Below are 25,127 nucleotides of genomic sequence, written 5' to 3'. Positions count from 1 at the left end.
TTCTAAATTAAGAGCAGGCATGGGCCTTCCAGATTGGCAGTTATATTACAAAGCATCTGCACTTTTATGGGTAAGAGACTGGATACTTCTGAATGACAAGAGACAAATGCTATTAGAAGGACATGATTTAACTATGGGATGGCATGCATATTTGTGGTATCAAAGATTTGAAGGCTACTCCTATTTTAAGAATAATTGGTTTCGAAAATCTTTGTATTATACGTTAAAGATGAAAATCTATCAAAAATTCCAAAATGGGTTTCTCCAGTAGAAGCATTTACTCATCCAAACCTCCTAAAACCAAATCAGAATTATAGATATGATGACTTGTTGGGAAAAGATAATAAACTGAAAACCAAAGAAGAATTGGAAAATGTGGATATTAAATGAATTGGTGGTTGAGAATGCAAATTGAATCTAGATATGCCAAAGACAAGGTGACAGGTTTTAATACAGAGCAATATGTATTTGACAAAATTTTGTTGGGCCCACAAGAAAAGTTAATCTCTTAAAATATATGCATATCTACTTCAAATGAAGACACAAAATGAAGGACTGTATGGTTCAATTGTCAAAAAAATGGCTACAATATTGCATTAAAAGACTGGGAGAGACTGTGGAAACTTAATGTTAACTAGGTCAGTAACTTTCAAAGAAAATCTGTATACGATGTTTTATAGATGGTACCTGACCCCACAGAAATTCTGTAAGATTTATACTAATATGTCCAACAAGTGTTGGAAATATAGTAAACAGATTGGTTACTTTTACCATATGTGGTGGACATGTGAGAGTGTGAAAGTCTATTGGAAAATGGTGCATGAAAGGTTACAGAAGATCATGAAGACACAGATTCATTTCAAACCAGAACTATTTTTATTGAACATATTTCCTGAGGACTATTCCAAAGAAATGAACATATGAATCTATGAAACTGCCTTATACTGAATCAGACCTTTGGTCCATCAAAGTCAGTCTTGTCTTCTCAGACTGGCAGCGGCTCTCCAGGGTCTCAAGCTGAGGTTTTCCACACCTATTTGCCTGGACCCTTTTTGGGAGATGCCAGGGATTGAACCTGGGACCTTCTGCTTCCCAAGCAGATGCTCTACCACTGAGCCACCGTCCCTCCCCAAATGAGACACTTGTTGGCTCACTTTAACACAGCAGCTAGGATTCTTTTGGCACAGAGATGGAAATTGCAGGAAACCCCCACGAAAATGGATCTGGTGGGGACAGTTCTGGAAACAGCAGAGTTGGATTTCTTATCCCGGCGGTTAGCTGAGAAATCTAAAAATGAAGCAAGAAAATATTGGATGAAATTCTATGCCTGGTTAGACAACCAAGACTCTTAAGATTCTCTGATGTGAACTTATTTTTTTCTTTTTTTCCCTCTCTCCTGTATTTTATATTATAAAAATTTATCTTTACTGGAATTGTCAAAATTATGAGATAACCTTAACAAAAAGTCTATACTATAAAATTTGACAATGGATTCCGTGCAGTTGAGACAAAATAATAGGGGAACAACGTATGTAAAGAAATCATTGCAGGATTAAGCTTTTTGAAAGCATCCCTATACAAAATAATACCGGAATGTATCGTAGTGGTTTTTTCCCCCCCATTCCCCATCCCTTTCTTTTTCTGCAACTAATAAAACGTTTTGACAATCCAAAAAAGAGAGGAGGCCTGTCTTACTCTGACATCCCTCCTCAAATGCTCCTTATTCAGATATCCCGGCCTCTTCTCTCAATTAGCCGCCCTGAGCCTGCCCTGGCGGGGAGGGCGGGATATAAATAAAAAAGTATTATTGTTATTATTATTATTATTATTATTATTATTATTATTATTATTATTATTATTATTATACTTTACTTTACTTACTTTACTTTATTCGATTTATATCCCGCCCTACCCCACCGAGGCTCAAAATTATTATTATTATTATTATTATTATTATGGGAGTTGCTTAGCAACCATCACCATTCAAAGAGTATTTCTTGGGTTGCCAAACCACTTCTCTGGGGGAGGGGGGGGGGAACAGATCAGATACCTGTGAAGGTGAAAGGCCTTCCTCTCTCCCCCGCAGCGTTGCAATCGCCCCTGAAACCAGCTCACTTCCCCAAATGCAGCCCCGCGCGTGTGTCATAACATATTTAAAAACCTAAACCACCCCCCCCCCCCCATAGAGCTGGCTGGCACCACGCATGTGTTGAGCCGCTGCCGCTGCTGCAGCCCCGCGCGCGTCGTTTCCACTTTGACCTCCCGCTTAAACCTGCAGGGAAGCGAGGCAACTCTCTCCCTCTGCCTTTCTCCGCCGCCGCGCAGCGCCCCTCGGTCCCTGCCTACCTCCCGCGCGGCTCGATCTCGCGGGGGTCCTTCTTCCCCTGCCCTGCTTAGGCAGCGCCCGGGTGTGCGCGGGGGAGCGGCTGGGGGGGGGGGGGCTGGCTCGGTCACCCCCGCCGCGGCTCCGAAGCGCCCAGCGGAAGCCAAAGGGAAGGCTCCGTCTGCAGCTGAAGAAGAAGGGAGGCGAGGGGCGCGCGGGGCCGAGAGAGAGAGAGGCGGGAGGCAGCGATGACTCCTCCAAATCCACCCCTCCTGCATGCAGCATCTCTCAAAATGACGGTGCGGGCGCTGCTGCTCCTCTCGCTCATCCAGGGGTAAGCCGAGCTTTCCTGCGTCGCTACGAAGGGCTGGGGCAGCTTGGGGTGTGTGTGTGTGTGTGTGAAGGCAGCGGTGTGTGTGTCGGGGGAGGGAGAGGGGCTGCCGCTTGGCAAGGCATTGCACTGGAAGGAGGAGGGCGGAGGGCTGCAGAGAAGCCCTTTCGACCCCCCAAAAAACCACACACACAACGCCCCCCCCTCCCCCGCTCTAACTGCATGAGCTGCTCCTGGTAATAACGACTAGATGATGCTCGTGATGTCCATCTAGAGCCTGGCAGCGGGTGGTCGGCGGGAGGGGGGGGGGAAGGTGCTTTTGCAAGGAAGGCTCCCCCCCCCCCGCCCTTCCTCCTCGGCAGTTTTCGGTGGAAGGAACTGCAAGCTCGGATGCCAGAACGCGGTGCCGGAGCAGCAGCCATAGCTGTCCGCGGAGGGCTCCCCGCACCTTCTGCCCGCGCCGAGTGCCCTGGATTCTGCTGGGCCAAAGGCGAGGAGAAGCCAGCAAACGGGGGAAAGGGATGCTTTCCGTGGCGCCGAGTGCCCAGTGATGGCACGCCGAGCCCCGGGAGGAGGTCCCGGCGTCTCTCTGGAGGGGAGCCTCTCCCTCTCTCTCCATGGCGTTGCATTAGGCAAATGGGCACGCTGACGTTGCAATGGCCTGCGCTTAAGCTTTTTACACGATGCTTAGGAGCACCGTGCTGGCTCTGTGTGTGTGTGTGTGTGTGTGTAACAGAGCAATGTGCACCGCCTAAGAACAAATAAGAAAACAGGAATTGTACTGCAAGGGGGGGTGGTGGTATTGCAAGTGTTTATTACTGCAGTGCCAAGCGGCCCCATGCTGCTGAACTAGGCATTTTTTTTTGGGGGGGGGGGGGTATACAAATTGCCAACTGTGCATTTGCCACACCGGGAGTCCAAAGTAGCAAAGCGTTTGCCAACACAACTCGGTTCTTCATGTTCCCCCCCCTGCCTCCTCCACGGTGACGCCACCTTTCTTTCTCTGGGTTCAAGAGGGCAGGAGGTGCCCTCCTTCCTTTGGTGGGCTTTGGGGGAGCAAACGGGCAAATGGGGAAGCATCACACCTGCTCGATGGTTAGCGAGCATTATAACCCAATAGGTGATCACAATAAAGCGGGTGTGATGCTTCCCCTATTTGCCTGTTTCCTTCGCTTCTCCTTTTCCTGCCATATTGAAGAACTCCCGGGATTGTTTGGGAAATGAAAAGCACAGCATGCCCTTCCGGGCTTAGAATATAACATTATCATGACTCCCTAGCTCAAGGGGAGGGGAGGGAAAGAAAGAAAGAAAAATATCTATTTTCTTTCCCACGCAGACATGCAAGTATCCTTATATTCATGTCTGTGGGACAGCTATAGGGAGGGACGGTGGCTCAGTGGTAGAGCATCTGCTTGGGAAGCAGAAGGTCCCAGGTTCAATCCCCGGCATCTCCAAAAAAAAGAGTCCAGGCAAATAGGTGTGAACAACCTCAGCTTGAGACCCTGGAGAGCGGCTGCCAGTCTGAGAAGACAATACTGACTTTGATGGACCAAAGGTCTGATTCAGTAGAAGGCAGCTTCATATGTTCATATAGTCAAAGTACTTTCTTTTTTTCTGTTTTTCTCATATGCACTCTACCCTAGAGTAGGAAGCTCTGGCATAGAAGGAGAGCACTGCTTAATGATAATTTTTTAAAAAAAAAAAATCAAGAAAATGGGGAATTTTTACGTCTTTGGGTCTGAGGAGCATCTGAGATCTGTTTGGTTTCCTAAAGAATCAAATATTAATCAAATATTGTAGTTAAACTTCCAGCAGAAGTGCCTGAAGCAGACATGTGGGCTGGCCTTTGGGCACCTCCGCTGAAGCTATTTTTTGACTTGCTACTTCTGTTATATCTCTTCCCACCCACCCCTAAAAGGAAGGTTTTGCACACAAGAGTTCCAGCTAAAAGAAAGATGTGTAAATGAAGAGCATGTCTGCTGGCTTGCTTCTGTTGCTATTTCCAACCCTTTCCATTAGTCTTGATCATAAATCTTCTGAAACTGGTCGTATCAGAGAGCTATAGGCCACAGGTTGCGATCATCGTCAATTTAGATTTATGGAAAATTTGCTGAAGGTTTTCATTTTTTTTTTCTTTTAGAGATTGCAGCCGTTCATTTCCAATACATATCTGTGAAAGGAAGATCTAATTACACTTTTCTCAGCCATTGTTCACAACATGATATTATTTGGAAATGATTTCCCCAGCTCTTTGACCTTATTTACCTCATTGTATCTGAGACAAGGAAGAGGTAATAGATGGGCATCCTCAAACTTTATTGCACTTTCAGCAAAGCAGTGTCTGTGGATTCAAAACAAAGCATGCTAGTCGTTCAGAGGTGGAACCAGCTGCCTAGGAAGGTGGTGAGCTCCCCTTCATTATGAACATATGAAGCTGCCTTCTACTGAATCAGACCTTTTGGTCCATCAAAGTCAGTATTGTCTTCTCAGACTGGCAGCGGCTCTCCAGGGTCTCAAGCTGAGGTTTTCCACACCTATTTGCCTGGACCCTTTTTTGGAGATGTCGGGGATTGAACCTGGGACCTTCTGCTTCCCAAGCAGATGCTCTACCACTGAGCCACCATCCCTCCCCTAACTGGCAATGGCTCTCCAGGGTCTCAAGCTGAGGTTCTTCACACCTATTTGCCTGGACCCTTTTTTGGAGATGCCGGGGATGGAACCTGGGACCTTCTGCTTCCCAAGCAGATGCTCTACCACTGAGCCACCGTCCCTCCCTCAAATTCATTAAGAGCAAAAAAAAATCAGCATAAAACTTTCATTATATTATATTATGTTATTATTCCTCATTTGTATTTTCTTGTTAATCAGTTAAGCACTCAAACCCTATTGATTTCTCAGCAAGGCATCTGAATATATGCTATAAAGTACATAACCTTGGCTCAATCATGATTATTTGTAATAATTCATGGAGACACTGAACCTGCTCAGAGCACAAAATGCCAGATCTGATCCCTCCCAAGTGAACAACTGTCACGTTCCATTGCCAGCAAGACCTCAGTGTAGAGAACCTCACTCATCTGCCCTATCCTTTGTTTATGCAGTCGTTTAATAAACCGCTTCAGCTGAGAAATCTCACTGCCCTCTAAACTGCTGACAACGTCCCTCTAGGCCCTTCTTGGTTGGAGCCTCTCAGCCACATACGTTCTCCCGCCAGCATTTAATCACAGGTGAGGCTGTGTGAGTCTGTCCACTTGAAGGCCTCAGAGTACCAACATGGTGTAGTAGTTAGCATGCTAGACTACAATCTGGGAAAGTCAGGTTTGAATATCCACTCTGCCATGAAAGCTCACTGGGTGACCTTGGGTCAGTCACATTATCCTAGTTTAATCTCAAAAGGTGACTTTTGTAAGACTGAAACAGAGGAGAAGAAGAATTATGTAAGCTATTTTGGATCCCCATTGGGAAGAAAAGCAGGGTATTTATAAATAAGCACAAAATGGCTGCAAGAGGTTGTGTGTGGGGAATGCACAAGGGAGAGTCATTCCCCCTCCTGTTTTCACCAGTGGACATCAATTTCCATCACTTATTAAAAGCCCTGACAGTGTGGTATCAAGAAAAAAGGAACAACTGCTGGCACAATATAATTACATTCTGGTGTTAGGGCTAGGTTTCTGAATGTGTATGAATCCTGCAATTTAATCCCACAGAAGCTTTTGGGACTGGGTCATCGGTATAATGACTTCATTGGACTAACAATCTGACCCTCGGAATATTGATTATAAATGAACTTTATGAAGTTTGAACAGAACTGACTTCAAAGAAAATATTTCCCCAGAAATGGTACCCCAAATTTAGTAGCTCTATAGTGCTATTTTAACCATAGTTACACCCTTTGAAGCCCATTGACTGTTATTGTCACATATGTAATATCTTATTACAGCTTTCTGGGGAAGGGAACGTATAATGGGCTTGCTCCCCAATGTACTTCCTTTAGCTCTGAAGTAATCTTTGTTTTTACGGAAAAAATGGGTAATTCCTCCTTCTGAGGTCAGGCAGTTGGTAACCACTGACACGGTCTTTTCTGTGGTGGTACTCCTTTTGTGAATAGGCTATCCAAATGCTCATAGAGTTTCCACTTTATTTTCAGTTCTGGTGACACTTAAATGTTAATTTTTTCCAGCTTTGGTTTTACTGTTTCTGAGATAGTTGTTATCACAGGTGTGTTTTATGCTATTGCTTGTTATTTTACTACTATTTTATTCTTGTTGTGACCTGCCTGAAGTGTGTACTGTGCATATACATTTTCTAATTAAGCACAAAGCACAATATATATATATATTTTTTTGTCTCAAGCTAGTCCTTCAGTTGCGACAAACTGGCATTTTCTTGACTCTCAGAATGTATGATTTTGTTACTAGGTGAATGCCATCCTTCACAGTATTCTTGGTGCAATGCTGAGTGGACTCTAGTGGCATGAATGCCAGGGGCACCTGTCGTTTTTATGACACACTAATAATGAATAGCATCACTTATTTCCTGAACCCCACGCTATTTAATAGGGATGGTCATAGACCTGAACCTGAGCCAAAATTACAGTAATAGAGACGTCTCAGCAAGTGTGCACTGCAGATCCACCCAGTGAAAAATGCTGAGTTATGCCCCCATCAATTGTATCACTCAAAGACATTCTAATCATTGAAACAGCCTCAAAAGTGGCAGACGCCAACAAAACTCTCTCCTGCTCCTAAACCGATGCTCTTGCTATCCACTGATTTTACTTTTCTTTATATTTAATTTTTTAAACTAGTTCTTAAGGCTTTCCTGTGCATTATTGACCTCTCCTGCCACAGACATCTCCTGCTGGTGAAAAGGAGAGCTATTTCACTTCCCTGTTCAAATGAAACAGACAAGACTCTGCACAAAATCGTTCCCCTCCCCATATTCTGTTTTGTAGGAATTGTGAAATTTTGCATTGTGACTCGATGGAAGATCACGCAGAAATAGGGTTGTCAGGTCCCTCCTGGCCATTGGCGAGCGATTAGGCTTCCCAATCCCCAGGTCCCAGAGGGGGATCCCCCGGTTTTACAGGCTTCCCCCCTCCCCCAGCCAGCTGGCCGGCGGGGGAAGCCCCACCCCCACAGCCATCATGCACCTCCATGAACGATTCCCAGAGGGAATGATGGGGAATTGATCTGTGGGTATTGGGGGCTCTGGAGGTCTGTTTTTTGAGATAGAGGCACCAAATTTTCAGTAAAGCATCTAGTGCCTCCCCCCAAAATACCTTCCAAGTTTCAAAAAGATTGGACGAGGGGGTCCAATTCTATGAGCCCCGAAAGAAGGTGCCCCGATCCTCCATTATTTCCTATGGAAGGAAGGCATTTAAAAGGTGTTCAATCCCTTGAAATGTGATGGCTAGAACTCTCTTGGAGTTCAATTGTGCTTGTCACAACCTTGCTCCTGGCTCCACCCCCAAAGTCTCCTGGCTCCACCCCCAAAGTCCCCAGATATTTCTTGAATTGGACTTGGCAACCCTACGAGTGATGGAGGTATGGGCTTGCCAGTTCCAGGTTGGGAAACTCCTGGAGATTTGGGAATGGAACCCAGGGAGGACACAGACCTCAGTGGAGTACGATGCCATAGAGTCTACCCTCCAAAGCACTGGTTTTCTTCAGAGGAACTGTAGTCTGGAGATGAGCTGTAATTCTGGGGGAGGAGTGGCATTCCTATAGGAAATCATTTTTAGATTTGTGTGGATGATATCTGAGGGCGATTGTACGTTGATGGTACAAGCTGTGTGTTGTTTCCATTTGCTCTGGTCTCATGTCCAGGTACCTAAAATTTTGGACTTAAATATTTAATACAGATACTTAATACAGTCATTATCTGTAGTTGACATAGATACCTCCTCGTTCATGGCAAATTCATTTTATGTGTGTGGCACTTTCTTCTCCCCTCTGCCATTTTCCCTCACAACAGCCTTGTGAGGTAAGGATAACCCCTTGTCACAGTCACTACCACCCACTGCAGCCTCTGTCACAGATTTAGGGATACGGGTAGGTCACACAGTCACAGTTCTCCACCAATTTTGTCTCTTTTTAATATGTAGAAAGCCACGACCCTTTCACACACCAGGTCCCTTCTTTTATTCTCAAAGACACTATTGGACAGGGCAACTCAGTACCCTTATCAACTACCCTTCACTCAGATACTTCGCAGAACTATTGGGGTTAGGAACCAAACACTTCTTTCCTTTAACATTGTCACCTTTTGATATATCCTGATAGATGGATAGATTATTTAGATAGATATAGATAGACAGACAGACAGAGGCCATGACCTTGCGTGTTTGTGTGTGTGTCTTTCCTCAGACTGTACTCATTCAGTCAGTAGGGTTAAGTATAAAAATGAATTAACTGTTATTGAACGTTTCAAATAACATTGGTGCAATTCATGAAAATGCTGTACATATACAACTTTTCTTATTTGAATTGTATTCATTCTTTGCAGCTTTTGACATGAATTCTTCATCTCTCAGCCAGAGTTAGGCTACTGTTCTCTCCCTTCTGACCCAAGTTGTTCTCGCTTCTCAACAACTTCAAACTCTTCCTCAACTCACATATGGTTTTAACTGCCAGTTCTCCTTCCAAATTCTGTCCATTCTCATTGGCTGTTCTTATAGAGAGGTGGAACTGTTTTTGTCACAGTAAGTTGGATGGAGAGAAAATGACTTACCCAAAGTCAATCAATAAACTTCATCGCCAACTAGGGGTTTAAACCTGGGGCTCCCAGATGCTAGTGTCATGATCTAACCAGTACACCAGGTTGACTACAAAGATGAACATTTTTAATTTCATGACACCTTTTGGAAACTATCAGGAGCAGTAAAGTCACAGAGGAGGGAAGAACGGTGGAGTAAAAATGCACTAAATAAATCAATCCAATGCAAAACCAGTTCTGTATATTCAAGAGAACTTAAAAAGGGGCATTTGCCCCCCCAAGGTCGGAATAATGAGTCGGACACAATGCATTGGAATGAAATTGGGCCACTTTATTAACTTACAACATGAACAGCAAGGGCACCCCACCAGCGGCCTGGCCAGGGCTAGGGGTCACCGCGACCGCTCCCCTGCCATTAACGGGCGAGGACCCAGCCCCCCAGCCGGAGCTGAGCCGCTCAGCTCCCTCCAGGCAGGCCCAGCAGGGAGGCCAGCACCAGAGGGCCCAAACCCAGACACACGTCTCGGCAGAAAGGCACCCTCTAGCCGAGCCTCCTGGACAGTCTGCATTCTCCAACCCGGGTCTCCAAACCCCAAGGCCGATCATGCCAGACCCCAAAATTCCCCAAAAGGGGGATGCTTCACAGTCCTCCCCTAGCCGCATAGTGTCCTAAACCCCTAAAACCTGCCAACTAAAGTGACCACCTATTTAAAGGCACCTTCCCAAAGCCAATTCCACAATCCACTGCACTGCTATGCAGGGTAGGCAAAAAACACACCCCAGCACCAGCCAATCAGCCGGGGCGTAAAAAATTCCTACCCGGCTCCCCAAATGAGGCAACCAGCAATGCTTACATAGCAGACAGGGCGGGTGGGGGGGCCGATCGCCAAGGGACTGACAAAGGGGACGGGGAGCTAGCCGTTGACGCGGCTAAACCCCGCCCCCAGCAAAGCGCGCCCGAACGGGGCGAACACCGACTCTTCCCGCCCTGGAGGGCAAACAGCTCCAAGCAGCCTAGCAGCTATGCTGCAGGCTGCAAGATCATGAATCTTTCTCTCCCACCCAGCACACAGTAACACACCTGTGTTGCCTCTGCGATATTTGAATTCAGGGAAATAGCACAGTTTCTCACCATGTGAGGAAGACAGAGACGGTTGGATGCCAGGGGGGAAATGTGACAATAGAAGTTCCTCAGTGAATATATTTGTGGAACTCTGTCCTGTGTAACACAACATATGTTGTGCAGGAATCGTGCCGTACCGGCAGATGATGCAGCTGTTCTCTGTCCCAGAACTGCAGCCCTCTGCATCATACATCTGCCTCTAGATCACGTTGCATGAGGCCAACTGCTCATATATGGCTATTGGGTTGCAAGGATGGCAAATGAATTTGGTCTAAACATAGTCAGGATAGCAACCAAATTGGCTTCTGACTCTGATATGCAGGATTGTAGATCATGCTATAAGTATCCCGCCTCCAGTTTTGTATACTGGATAGATTTTTGTGGCACTTATGATCTTGTAAACAAACCGTACAGAACATTAGAGTATTCCTCAAGAACTTATATTGAGATGAACAAAATCCTCTGGCAGACAAGTAGCTTAATATAGTAGTATAGACCAAGTTACATATCTTATCAAGCAGATTACCATCTAAAGATCGATAAAGCACTTGAAATGTTTTGAGATTTTTATGATTTTATGGGGGTTTTTTTCCTTAATGTATTTTTATATTTCATGTATGTACATGAACATGTAAGCTGTTCTGAGCCTGCCTTGGCGGGGAGGGCGGGATATAAATTGAACAAACAAACAAACAAACAAACAAACATGAAGCTGAATATTCTCATGCAATTTAAGTAAGGTTAAATATGAACAGTATTCAAAATTTAAAATAAGCCAGTTACTAGTCATAATGACTACTGATTTGATGTGCCCTAAAAGATATTCTGCAAATTGTTTCTCAAAAGAATTAAGAACCTAGTCTTTTAATGATATCTCTATAAAGTAGCCAACTACTGTTTTATTCATTGCTCTAGTTCCTGCCATACCCTTAGGGTTTTAACCAGCTCTAAATTGCAACGAGACTTTTGTAAATCATTTTGATGTGCTTCTAACAGCTGGTTAATATGCAAACCCTGGAATATATGTTCTGGATGCAACGGGGACTGGAAGAAAGCGTCAAGCTGCTCCTGAGCATGGGGGAGCCCTTGGGAATAGCATGGACTGCAATGTGGGGCAGCAGATCAAGAAAGAGTGCCACAGATCTGCCCCCTTCTGCAAGTACAAGCATGAACATAAAGTATACTTTGGACCTAATCCACAGAATCTATGTGCACAGAGGCCTTCTTTTGAGAAATTCTTTTAAGAGCCAGTTTGGTGTAGTGGTTAAGAGTGGCAGACTCTAATCTGGAGAACTGGGTCTGATTCCCCACTCCTCCACACGCAGCAGCTGGGTGACCTTGGGCCAGTCACATCTTTCTCCGAGCTGTTCTCTCAAGATCAGTTCTTGAAAGAACTCTCTCAACCAGCAGCAGCTCCATGAGGAAGAGTGCCCTAGGCAGGGCGCCCTGCCCCCGTCCCACCCTCAGTGAAAGCGACGGAGAGCAGCATGCCTTTGCCTCAGAGCACGCGCTGTGAGGCTACTGTAGCTCTGCCCCCACATCTGGTACAACAGCAGAGTGACAGGCCGCCTCACAGCGCGCTCTGCAGTGCACGGCCCACTGCTGCTGCTGTTCCTCATAGTTTTCACCGGTATTTCCCTCGCCACAGAGGTGAGGGCAGGTGGGAGGGCAACACCGGTGTCCTTGCCAGAGCCATGCCCCAGGCAGCCAGCTAGTCTGCCTAGTGAAAGGGCTGGCCTTGCTCTCAGCCCCTCCTACCTCACAGGGTGTCTGTTGTGGGAAGAAGAAATTAAGGAGATTGTAAGCCGCTCTGCGACTCTTGAGTAAAGGGCAGGGTGTAAACTCAGTCTCTTCTCTGTTCATGTATAGATTAATATACAAAAATAGCAATGTACCTGCAATCTACTGCAAAAATAATGGATGGATCACATCTCTTTAGCTTGGAGAAACGTCGACTGCGGGGTGACATGATAGAGGTTTACAAGATAATGCATGGGATGGAGAAAGTAGGGAAAGAGGTACTTTTCTCCCTTTCTCACAATACAAGAACTCGTGGGCATTCGATGAAATTGCTGAGCAGACAGGTTAAAACGGATAAAAGGAAGTACTTCTTCACCCAAAGGGTGATTAACATGTGGAATTCACTGCCACAGGAGGTGGTGGTGGCCACAAGCATGGCCACCTTCAAGAGGGGTTTAGATAAAAATGTGGAGCAGAGGTCCATCAGTGGCTATTAGCCACAGTGTGTGTGTGTATGTGTGTGTGTGTGTCACTGTGTGACACAGAGTGTTGGACTGGATGGGCCATTGGCCTGATCCAACATGGCTTCTCTTATGTTCTTATGTTCTTATCTGTATGACATGCTTGCATATGAAGCTATATTTATGGAAGACGCCAAGACCATGTGTGGTGCAACCATCATATCACCTTTTCATGATCTGAAATTTAGCACCTGAAACTCAAATTCGTAGATAATACTTGCAAAGGACAACATAAGATTTGAGAAGATATAACCGCTCTGAAGCCTTCTTATTCTAGTAAAAAAATGACACCTCTTTATATGGATATAGAGTCTTTATTCTGGAATACAATTATTAAAAGCTCTGAACATAACTATCCTGTTATAGTTTCAATTCTAGCTTCTGTTGTGCTCATTCGTCTGTTTATAAATTGGGAAGCAATGTGAGATCTGCTACCACACATCAGCAGAAAGATTATATGTACATGAATTATATCCCGTAACGCCTTAGAATTCATTGTAAGGCAATGTTTTGAAAAACTAAAAGTATAACATTGAACTCTGAAACAATAAAACATTTACATTAACAATGCACCAAACCCCAGACTACTTACATGACAACTGAACTACCAAGATCGGAATTATGTTATTTATCACCCTTACATCGTTAAAGTTATGCACTGGCCCCATATTCTCTGTCTGTAGTACAGTATAGGTGGCAAGACTGTCTAGTGGTTGGTGTGTCAGAGTATGATCTGGGAGGCTAGCGCTCAGTTGCCCACTCTGCTATGATACTTGCTGACTGATCTTGAGACTCTCCCTTCCTCTCTCAGACTCACCTACTCAAAGAACTGTTGGGAGAATAAAACCGGGAACGGAGAGTCATATATACTGTCCTGAGATCCTTGGAGGAAGGGTGGAACAAAATTATACCATATAGATAATTGAATTAGGTTATAGGAAGTCCATCATGGTGAACAGTGGTAAAGCTGCAGTACTGCAGTCCAAATGGCATAGACTTTTCAGTTTCCTGGGTAGAGGGGCTGAGGCTCGGCCAGAGGCCTTGGGATCCAGTGACATCATAGGGAGAAACCAATGACATCACAGGGAGGGGCCTCCATTATCGCTACCTATTGATTTATGGAGAAGCTCCCTCCCCATAAATTTAGGGAGCAACCCCCCCCCTCCCAAACAATGTCCATGGTCTGGGTCAGACCCAGTGGTTATAGTGGTATCTCAGAGGTCTCCTGCTGTTTCCTGTTTTTGAAATTCACTTTTAGAATACACTTTAAGATCTGCAAATATACATATCATGTGCATAGGACAAACCAGTGGTCACAAATTTGACAATAAAAGGCAATATAGAAAAGCTTTAGGTGAACATTTTATAAGTTTCCCTGGTCATTCACTTACAGGTGTCTTGTTTCTGCCTCATTAATAAGGGTACCACTGTACTGAAATTTACAAAACTATGGCATTACAAATACCTTTGTTTGATAAATTCATGGGTCTCTGACCTGGGGCAGAATACAAAACAGTTTCTGGGCACTCAATTGCTGAGCAATGTACAAAGTTTATAGTAGTGGAAATGTTCTTGTCACTTCAAACTCATATCCTACAAGTGAGTACAAGTACATTTTGAGGCAATTCAGAACAGTGCCCATGTTCTTATACCACCTATGATTTCATATACCTTGCCCTCTTAGAATATTGCTTAGAAATTCCACCTTAAAAACACAGACTTTCAGAACAAATCATTAATGAAAATCACATGATTCAATTTATGGGCAATGACTGCATTCCTGTGCATGGTAAATTTCTGCTCTTTAGGTTCAACTTGCAGAACGCATTTGGCTTCAACAAATGATCTTCAGACAGCTGAAGTACAACTTTAACTTTTAATTAACAATGCAAACTGTTTCTTTAGAAAGTTCTTTTAGAAATTACAGTACAATCAAATATTATCCCAATCAGTGTTCCCTCTAAGCTGAGTTAGCATGAGCTAGCTCAGTTTTTTAGCCTCCAGATCGCACATTTCTGTCTTAGCTCAGGAAGGATGACCCCAGAGCACACTAATTTATGCAGGAGCTCACAACTTTAATGCCAGTGGCTCACAAAGTCGAATTTTTGCTCACAAGACTCTGCAGTTTAGAGGGAACCCTGCTCCCAATCCCCTGTTACCCCTTCTGTTCCCACAAGCATCCTCTCCTGCCGTATCCTACCTCCCCACCCCTATAGCTGCTTGAAGAAGGCACAAAATATCTCTCTAACAAAAAGAACCCCCCACATCAAAAGCAATATGTATGCAATACAGTGCTACTCTTCCCCCCGATTTCTTCTCCAATCACTAACTAGTTTTTTTTTTTTAACCATTTGGAATGCTTTATTGAGTTAAGAAGTGCGATACAGATATAACAAACGAAAACCATGAGTATGCATCAAATATCAAAACATGACACCATGAAACATTACAGAGTGCAGTTACGAAAGTAATTGACAGGACATCAATATAGCGTGGTATGAGGCATTGGGGATTCTATTATCAGCATAAACTTTATCAATGAAGGGTCGCCATTTTTCTATAAAATTCGAGGAAGCAGTTTGTTGGGAACGATGAGGGCCTAAGTCATAAGTGAGCTTATCCAGTGCAAAATAATCCCACAATTTTAACCACCAAGTTTGTCGTGAGGGGGGAGAGTGTTGTTTCCAAACTAGAGCTATTGCAAATTTAGCAGCCACAAACATGAGTGAGATCAATTCCTCTGCAAATTTGGGGATATTTGAGTTATCTAGAAGATTTAAAAGGGCAAATTTGGGCGTAAATGGAGGAGAGTATGATGTGAGTTCTTGTACTTCTTGATAGATTTGTCTCCAAAAGCTATTTATGATTGGGCAATGCCACCAGGAGTGGAGAAAAGTACCCCCCCAATCACTAACTAGTTTAACAAAATTTGAGTCTAGTGACACCTTTAAGACCAACCAAGTTTTATTCTGGGTATAAGCTACCCTATGCAAGCACACTTCGTCAGATACATTGAAAACAGTTTCCTCAGCCCTTACTTACAGGGGTTGGGTGGTTGTCAGGAAAGCCAAGATTCATAAATACTGGGTGATTATAGCTGAGACTGGATGTGAGAAAGTTCTGTGAATGGCATAAAATTACCATACAAATACAAGAGTTAATAGACAGATATGGGAATGAGGTTTGAGTTCAGTGGCACCTACAAGTCAAATAACGTTCTATTATGGGTACAAGTGAGAACTGAGACGCTTAGTATGGCTACTCCTTAAGATTCACAGATTTCCTCAAGTATTGCATATAGGTAAGGGGGGGGGAGGAACAACTGAGCAATAAATCCAGCTAAGATTGGAATAACACATGGGGTAAGATGTGTAAATCAGAGTAAATTGGTATACAGATAATAAGGCAATTAACAGATGTGAGAACTGAGCCCAGTGGCGCCTTTAACACCAACAAAGTGGTGTCTATAGCCCCTTCCCAGTGCCTTCCTACCTTTTGATATTTTTCAGACACTAGAGTTTCTGGGGTCACACACACACACACACAAATATTGAACTTACATGAGGCATGGGTTTGTTTGGGTTTTTTTGCTATTAATCATTGATCCTATTCGTAGTTTTACATTTATTTATTTTGATTTTTAGCCTGCCCTTCCCAAAGGACAGGCTCAGGGTGGGTTACATCATAAAAACAATCAACAGGAAAAACAATAAAAGACCAATTTAAATATATATAAAATCTAAAACTACAGAGTGACAATAGAGACTAAAATGGCAGGTTCTGTCTAGATTCATAGAATCATAGAGTCGGAAGGGACCTCCAGGGTCATCTAGTCCAACCCCCTGCACAATGCAGGAAACCCACAAATACCTCCCCCTAAATTAACAGGATCTTCATTGCTGTCAGATGGCCATCTAGCCTCTGTTTAAAAACCTCCAAGGAAGGAGAGCCCACCACCTCCCGAGGAAGCCTGTTAGACTGAGGAACCACTCTAACGGTCAGGAAGTTCTTCCTAATGTTAAGCCAGAAACTCTTTTGATTTAATTTCAACCCATTGGTTCTGATCCTACTTTCTGGGGCCACAGAAAACAATTCTGCACCATCCTCTCTCTGACAGCCCTTCAAGTACCTGAAGATGGTGATCATATCACCTCTCAGCCGCCTCCTCTCCAGGTTAAACATCCCCAGCTTCTTCAACCTTACCTCATAGGACTTGGTCTCCAGACCCCTCACCATCTTTGTTGCCCTCCTCTGGACCCATTCCAGCTTGTCTATATCCTTCTTAAAATGTGGTGCCCAAAACTGAACACAACACTCCATATAAGGTTTTACCAGAACAGAGTAAAGCGATACCATCACTTCACGTGATCTGGACACTATACTTCTATTGATACAGCCCAAAATTGCATTTGCCTTTTTAGCCACCACATCACACTGTTGACTCATGTTCAGTGTATGGTCCACTAAGACCCATAGATCCTTTTCACACATACTACTGCTAAGACAAGTCTCCCCCATACTATAACCATGCATTGGATTTTTCCTACCTAAATGCAGAACCTTACATTTATCCCTGTTAAAATTCATTATATTGGTTTTAGCCCAGTTTTCCAGCCTGTCAAGGTCATCCTGTATCCTGCTTCTGTCTTCTACTGTATTTGCAACCCCTCCCAATTTAGTATCATCTGCAGATTTAATAAGCATTCCCTCTATTCCTTCATCCAAATCTTTATAAAGATGTTAAACAAAACAGGCCCCAGGACAGATCCTTGAGACACTCCACTTGTCACTTCTCTCCAAGAGGATGAGGAACCATTCACAAGCACTCTTTGGGTGGAATCTGTCAACCAATTACAGATTTATCTAACAGTAACAGGATCCAAACCACATTTTACCAACTTATCAACTAGGATAGTATGTGGAACCTTATCAACAGCCTTACTGAAATCAAGACAAACGATGTCTACAGCATTCCCCTGATCCAGCAAGGTAGTCACTTTCTCAAGAAAAGAGATCAGGTTAGTCTGACATGACTTGTTCTTGAGAAACCCATGCTGGCTCTTAGTAATTACAGCCATCCTTTCTAAAGGTTCCAGGACTGTTGATGATTTGTTCTAAAAGAGTTTGTCACTATGCCTGGCACTGGCTGCCTGGGGGAGGCCTGAGCCCCTGAACCTCCAAGTCCTTGTTGGTTGCCTGGAGGAGGCTCGAGTCCTCCCCCCCCCCGTAGTTTATGTCTATGCTGCAGTCTGAGCTCTCTGCTCATGATCTGAGTTCAATCCTGATGGAAGCTGGTTTCAGGTAGCCAGCTCAAGACTGACACAGCCTTCCATCCTTCCGAGGTCGGTAAAATGAGTACCCAGCTTGCTGGGCGGAAAGTGTAGGTGACTGAGGAAGGCAACGGCAAATGACCCCATAAAAAGTCTGCTGTGAAAACGTCGTGATGCGATGTCACCCCAGAGTCAGAAACCACTGGTGCTTGCACAGAGGACTGCCTTTACTTTTCATAGGAAGTTCACAGTCCAAATACAGCTTCGCCAGATTGGTACCTTCTAACGTTTTAAAAGCAAAAGTGTGTTTCTGAGAAAGGCAAAAAGTACCAATATCTTCTTCTACCGTGAAAATCCTATTCTTTATTTTTTTTCACCCTGATTTCTCTCCCCTGTCCCATTTCTATGGAGATTGCTTTTTTGGTCTGCCACTGCATCTACGCATCTTAAACACTTAACAGGACTTCTAGGTCATTCAGTGCGTGATCTAAAGCCAATCACGGATCGCATCATGGATGTGATAACATCGCAGAACAACGGAACTAATCAGCTGAGGTGACAGCAGTGAATAAAGCAACAGTGCTTTCACTCTCAAGTCCCAAGTCCAGCTCTAGGCGCAGTAGAATATGCATTAGAGAGCAACGGCTGCATTCAGACGCACATGCTGATGTGCATTTCATTGCATGAATATGTCGAGTAGCATGTAAACTGATGCTACTCTTTCCCCCTCCCCCATCGCCTCCCACGGGACTCTTTTGAGCTCTTCAGAGTCTCTGTCAATGAACACCGGAAATGTTACAGAATTTGACAAAATCTGGCTGGGTTGGCTCAGCTGTTCTTCGACATCAAGATGGCCCTGGACAAATTCCTCTGTCTTAGCTGTGTCATCCTTCCAGATATGTCTGGATAAAATGAGAAGACACCACTATGTACGCCTTCAGTGCTTCTAGGGAATGGATAGGATAGAAATATCACTCTAAGGCTTTCTCACAGTTCTCATTCTTTCTCCTTTCCCTACTCTGGTGCTGCAAGTGGACACAAATCATGTCATATTTCTCACTCTTTCCTCAGTGACTCGAAGAGAGGAAGCGGTAAAAGGATTCATTATAAAGTTCAGTGTTTCTTAAACAAGAAGATCCTTTGCCTCAGGGCAATATTCTGGTAAGAGGTGATGTGGGAATGAGAAGGCATTCCTGGAGGAGAAGATCACCTTGATTAAGAAATCCTCTTGTATACACCTGTGCCTGCCCCCCCGCCCCGCCCCTCTTTTCCAAAAGGATCAGAGAGAGGAGACCGAACACAATAGCTGTGAATTTTTTGAGAATATAGCAAGCAAACAGGCACAAATTGGTTGTTTTAGATATTGTCTACACATGTCTGCCATACTATAGTTTCGTCATATAAATAGTATATTCTGGTCATATGAGGCTTTTGCTAAGCTGCATGAGGTTATCTTCAGATATAAGCAAAAATCTGCACTAGCTGGCAGATTGAGGATTAACAATTGAATTGCATTTCCAGTTCCCCAGTCGTTTAGCATAACTTGAAAAGTCTCACTAAATATAAAAGTGTCTGGTAGGTGAATGAATGAGAATGACCTATTCCGTCTCAGGAACTGCTTCTCCTTTATAACAACTTGGATTGTTTATGAAAGCATAACAGAATGAGATTATGTGAAACTACACATGCATGTTTTCTGTTCTTTTTGTCTCATTTTAAAACCAAAATAGTTCTGATGGCTACATCATCCACTATTTTCCAGGGGTATCCTCCACAATCAACTGCCTAGCCGAAGCTGAATAGTTCCTTAATGAAATAGCAAGTGACATCACAAGTGAATTCAATTGTTCAGCTGCTCAAGTCAATTAAGAGATCAGAGCAAATCTAAGTTAATATACCTGATGGCAACATGAGAGCAAAGCTGTTGAGAGAGGGGGAGCTTGGCAGAGATGACTGTGGGGGGCCCAGTATACGAAGAAGAAGAAGATATTGGATTTATATCCCGCCCTCCACTCCGAAGAGTCTCAGAGCGGCTCACCATCTCCTTTCCCTTCCTCCCCCACAACAGACACCCTGTGAGGTGGGTGGGGCTGGAGAGGGCTCTCACAGCAGCTGCCTTTTCAAGGACAACCTCTGCCAGAGCTATGGCTGACCCAAGGCCATGCTAGCAGGTGCAAGTGGAGGAGTGGGGAATCAAACCTGGTTCTCCCAGATAAGAGTCCGCACACTTAACCACTACACCAAACTGGCTCTCCACACCAAACTGGCTATATGGTGTTTGGCTCCTCTGTAAAGTGTATTCACCGTGGAGGTGTGTAAATGTTCTGCCCTTCATTAATGAAGGAATAGAGGGAGAGCCAGTTTGGTGTAGTGGTTAAGTGTGCGGACTCTTATCTGGGAGAACCGGGTTTGATTCCCCACTCCTCCACTTGCACCTGCTGGAATGGCCTTGGGTCAGCCATAGCCCTGGCAGAGGTTGTCCTTGAAAGGGCAGCTGCTGTGAGAGCCCTCTCCAGCCTCACCCACCTCACAGGGTGTCTGTTGTGCGGGAGGAAGGTAAAGGAGATTGTGAGCCGCTCTGAGACTCTTCAGAGTGGAGGGCAAGATATGAATCCAATATCTTCATCTACCTCACAGGGTGTCCGTTGTGGGGGAGGAAGGTAAAGGAGATTGTGAGCCGCTCTGAGACTCTTCAGAATGGAGGGTGAAATATGAATCCAATATCTTCATCTACCTCACAGGGTGTCTGTTGTGGGGGAGGAAGGTAAAGGAGATTGTGAGCCGCTCTGAGACTCTTCGGAGTGGAGGGCAGGATATAAATCCAATATCATCTTCTTCTTCTTCTTCTTCTTCTTCTTCTTCTTCTTCTTCTTCTTCTTCTTCTTCTTCTTCTTCTTCTTCTTCTTCTTCTTCTTCTTCTTCTTCTTCTTCTTCTTCTTCTTCTTCTTCTTCTTCAATATGCAGATGATACTGAATTGAGAGGGGTAGTAAAAATGGTAGAAGACAGAGTCAGGAAACAGGATGATCTTGACAGACTGGAAAACTGGGCCAAAACAAAATGAACCTTAATGGGGATAAATGTAAAGTTCTGCATAAAGAAAGAAAACTCAAATGCATAATTATAGGATGGGGGAGACTAATCTTGGCAGTAGTATGTGCGAAAAGGATCCAAGGGTCTTAGACCATACACTGAATATGAGTCAGCAGTGTGATGCAGTAACTAAAAAGGCAAATGCAATTTTGGGCTGTCTCAACGGAAGTATAGTATCCAGATCATGCAAAGTGATTGTATTGCTCTACTCTCCTTTGGTCAGGGCTCACCTAGAGTACTGTGTTCAGTTTTGGGCACCACAGTTTAAGGATATAGACAAGCTGGAACATGTCCACAGGAGGGCAATAAAGATGGAGACCAAGTCCTATGAGGAAAGGTTGAAGGAACTCTGTATGTTTAGCCTGGAGAGGAGTGATAGGATCACCATCTTCAAGTATTTGAAGGGCTGTCATAGAGATAACGGTGTGGAGTTGTTTTCTGTCGCCGCAGAAGGCCATACCAGAACCAAATGGGTTGAAATCAAATCAAAAGAGTTTTCGGGTAAGCATTAGGAAGAACTTCCTGACGGAACAGTTCCTCAGTGGAATGGGCTTCCTTGGGAGGTGGTGGGCTCTCCTTTTTGGGTGTGTGTGATTGTAACAGACCACTTAGAGTATTGCTTGTTTGTGATTTTTTTCCACTGACAGCAATGCTGATTCTGTGAACTCAGGCAGGTCACGAGAAGGAGGGCAGGAAGGGCTGCATCAGTGCTTCCGTACCTGCCCAGGGAAATGTTGATTACCACTTGGAGGTCAGGAAGCAATTTTTCTTCAGGCCAGTTTGGCCAGAGACCCTGGAGGTTTTTTGCCATCTTCTGGTCATGCAACGGGGGTCACTGGGATGTGGGGGGTATTTTAATTCCCTGCATTGTGGAAGGAGTTGGACTAGATGACCTTGGAGGTGCCTTCCAACTCTATGATTCTATGTGAAGGACAACAAGGCAGGGAACAACTTAGACTTAACAATGGCTGGAGTCCTATATACCAACAGCCCCCTTCTAACTAGTATATCTCAGAAGACACGTCCATTCGTGTGAAGAGAGGGAGTTCCACGTAGGGCCTTATCCTGTCTCTCAAAGAGACACTTTCCATATACTGCAATGATATTTCCTAGTGTGACATGTCCCCAAATGAAATACCTATTGCAAGCTTGGGGGTCAGAGGAATATTTTTCACTTTTGCAGGAAGGAGAATGTTTCACTTCTGCATAACAAAGTCAGCGTATTTACTGACCTACCCACTCCTAGTCTGGGTGAATGTTTGTCGCAGATTTGATGACAGTTCTAGAGGCTTTGAGAATGAACGGTGTCGCTGGGCAAGGACTCAATGTCGTGTGCTGGAGCAACCTCTGGGGGCTTACACGTTGTGTCTCATGCCTTACTTTTTCATCTCATGCCTTAGGGCATGACGCTCCTTGGGTCAAACCATTAATAAATCATTTTGAACATGAATCTGGTCCTTCAGACGCCAGTGAGCTCTAATTTCTGGTTAGACTTGTTTCTGCTTAAGGGGCCACCCTTAAGGTGTTGAGACCTGAGGCTCTGTAGGACAAGGTCAGTGCGGATGGACTCTTGCAATTGGCACAGCAAATGAGTGCTGATTGGAGCCGTTTGCATGAATTGCTTTTTCATCTAGGAGAACCTCTACATCTTCTTGAGATGTGGTTCTCGTGGCCCTAGGCAATAAGCATGACCTTGCCTTTTCTACAGATATTCTTATGTCATACCATTGTAAGTTGCAAGAGCATTCTCTGTAGGGTTTGTAGAATCTTTCGGGCTCAAGTGCCGTGTTCTACTGGAGAAAGTTTTTCTTCCAGACGTTTCGTTCTCAGCTGCGGAGAACATCCTCAGTGGCGTTTCGTTCTCCACAGCGGAGAACGAAACGTCTGTAAGAAAAACTTTCTCCAGTAGAACACGGCACTTGAACCCGAAAGATTCTACAAAACCTAACGATGTTACCAGCCGTGAAAACCTGAAATCTTTTGATAACGTTCTCTGTAGCTTGGCAGAAGCCTGGCCAATAGGCTTACTGAAGATGGCTTCCAGTGGCTTGTGATCTGACTGGACCACCACCGGTACTGCAAACACATATTGATGAAACTTCCCCATGGTGAACACAATGGTCAGAAGCTCTTTTTCAGTCTGTGCATGCGTTTGCTCAACCTATATAATCGCTCAAAAGGCACAGGCAATGGGCTGCACCTTTTGGAGCAGGAAAGCACCCAAGCCATCAGCTTGAGCTACCAGCTGCTCTGTCAAATCAAAGAATCTGAGTACAGGAGCTGCGTCTTAAGAGTGCCTTAAGAGCATACAGTGCATCTTGCTGAGCCAAGCCCCACTACCAGGCTGCCTCCTTCTGCAGGAGCACACATGGAGGTGCTGCCAGAGATGTATCTGGAGAGATACTGTAAGGCAGTGGTGGTGAACTATGGCACAGGTGCCAGAGGTGGCACTTGGAGCCCTTTCTGTGGGCACTAGTGCTCCCTCGCCCCCCATCCCACCCCACCCCGCGCACGAGGCTCTGGAGTCATATCTCATTGAAGCTCCTCCTCTCCCCAAACTCAAGCTCCTTCCCCCAAATCTCCAGGTATTTCCCAACCCAAACCTGGCAGCCCTAACTGGGCGTCCTTCAGAGAGACAACAGGGTACTCCAACCTTTTTGAGCTCGTGGGCACCTTTGGAATTCTGATGTAGGGGGTGCAACCACAATGCAGCCCCCAAGATGAAGATGAAGATGAAAAAGATATTGGATTTATATCCCGCCCTCCACTCCGAGGAGTCTCAGAGCGGCTCACAATCTCCTTTACCTTCCTCCCCCACAACAGACACCCTGTGAGGTGGGTGGGGCTGGAGAGGGCTCTCACAGCAGCTGCCCTTTTAAGGACAACCTCTGCCAGAGCTATGGCTGACCCAAGGCCATTCCAGCAGGTGCAAGTGGAGGAGTGGGGAATCAAACCCGGTTCTCCCAGATAAGAATCCGCACACTTAACCACTACACCAAACTGGCTCTCCCCAAGCACAACACACAGAGGGAAATTCCTTGCAGGTGTTCCTGCAGTTTTAGGGAGTGGGTTAGATGGGACCCACTAGGGCAGGGGTGGCCAAACCTGCTTAACATAAGAGCCGCATAGAATAAATGTCAGATGTGTGAGAGCCACCAGACACGAACGTCAGATGGAAGGAAGGAAGGGAAATAGGTGGGGAGGGAGAGAGAGAGGTGGAAAGAAAGCAACTTGGACTTTAAATGGATTCTCCAAGCCACTGGCTTGAAGCAGTGGTTTAAAGAGACAAATGCCTTCTCTGGTGGGGGCTTCAAGAGCCACACAATGTGTGTGAAAGAGCCACATGTGGCTCCTGAGCCACAGTTTGGCCACCCCTGCACTAGAGAGATGGGAGGAGAGATAGGAACCTTGAATCAAGCATGTATTTTTGAAGGGATGTGGGTTTATTACAGGAAATGTTGGATCCCACTAATCTGGCAGAAACAGTGGCCAGGATCGCTTCTGGTTTAGGAATGGAAAGGGAGGAACTGCAGGCTTCCTTGCTTTCAAATACGATGCTTCTGGTAGCAGTATCTGAGCAGAGCTCTTTCAAGCTACAGGGACCATAAGGCAAGTTATTGATAAGCTTCTTTTTAAACTGTTACACTGCTGCTCTGGTTTTCCAGAGCATCCCTGACAAGTGTTTGTCGAGCCGCTGCTTAAAGATTGCCAGTGAGGGGGTTGATTACACTGTTGAACAACTCTTACTGTTAAAAAGTTTTCCCTATGCCAGTCCTCTCCTCTGCTGCCAGCAGGAACAGCTCCCTGCCCTCCTCTAAGTGGCAGCCCTTCGAATACTTCAAAAGAGCAATCATGTCTCCCCCCTCAACCTCCTCTTCTCCAGACTGAATATCCCCAAGTCTCTTAGCCTTTCCTCATTGGGCTTGCTCTCCAAGGTTACTTGGAAGTAATCTACAGTGAGCACTGTGTCACCTACTCTCTACACATGCACAGGAATTCAGTTTTAGTTTA

General features: G+C 44.9%; 1 protein-coding gene across 2 annotated transcripts in view; it reads left to right on the top strand.

Annotated features, from left to right (window-relative positions):
• Positions 1 to 2,607: 2,607 nt before the first annotated feature.
• GABRG2 (gamma-aminobutyric acid type A receptor subunit gamma2) overlaps positions 2,608 to 25,127 on the top strand; it is a 163,422-nt gene continuing 140,902 nt past the window's right edge. For both annotated transcript variants that reach the window (XM_060240633.1, XM_060240632.1), the window contains exon 1: positions 2,608 to 2,657. In XM_060240633.1, the coding sequence (XP_060096616.1) occupies positions 2,617 to 2,657 (41 nt within the window). In that variant the 5' untranslated portion in view covers positions 2,608 to 2,616. The remainder of the gene's footprint in view (positions 2,658 to 25,127) is intronic.

Source organism: Heteronotia binoei, chromosome 5 (assembly GCF_032191835.1).
Source record: "Heteronotia binoei isolate CCM8104 ecotype False Entrance Well chromosome 5, APGP_CSIRO_Hbin_v1, whole genome shotgun sequence".
Classification (NCBI taxonomy): Eukaryota; Metazoa; Chordata; class Lepidosauria; order Squamata; family Gekkonidae; genus Heteronotia; species Heteronotia binoei.
The sequence above is the reverse complement of the archived record's forward strand: the minus strand, read 5'-3'. Positions and strand labels throughout refer to the sequence as shown.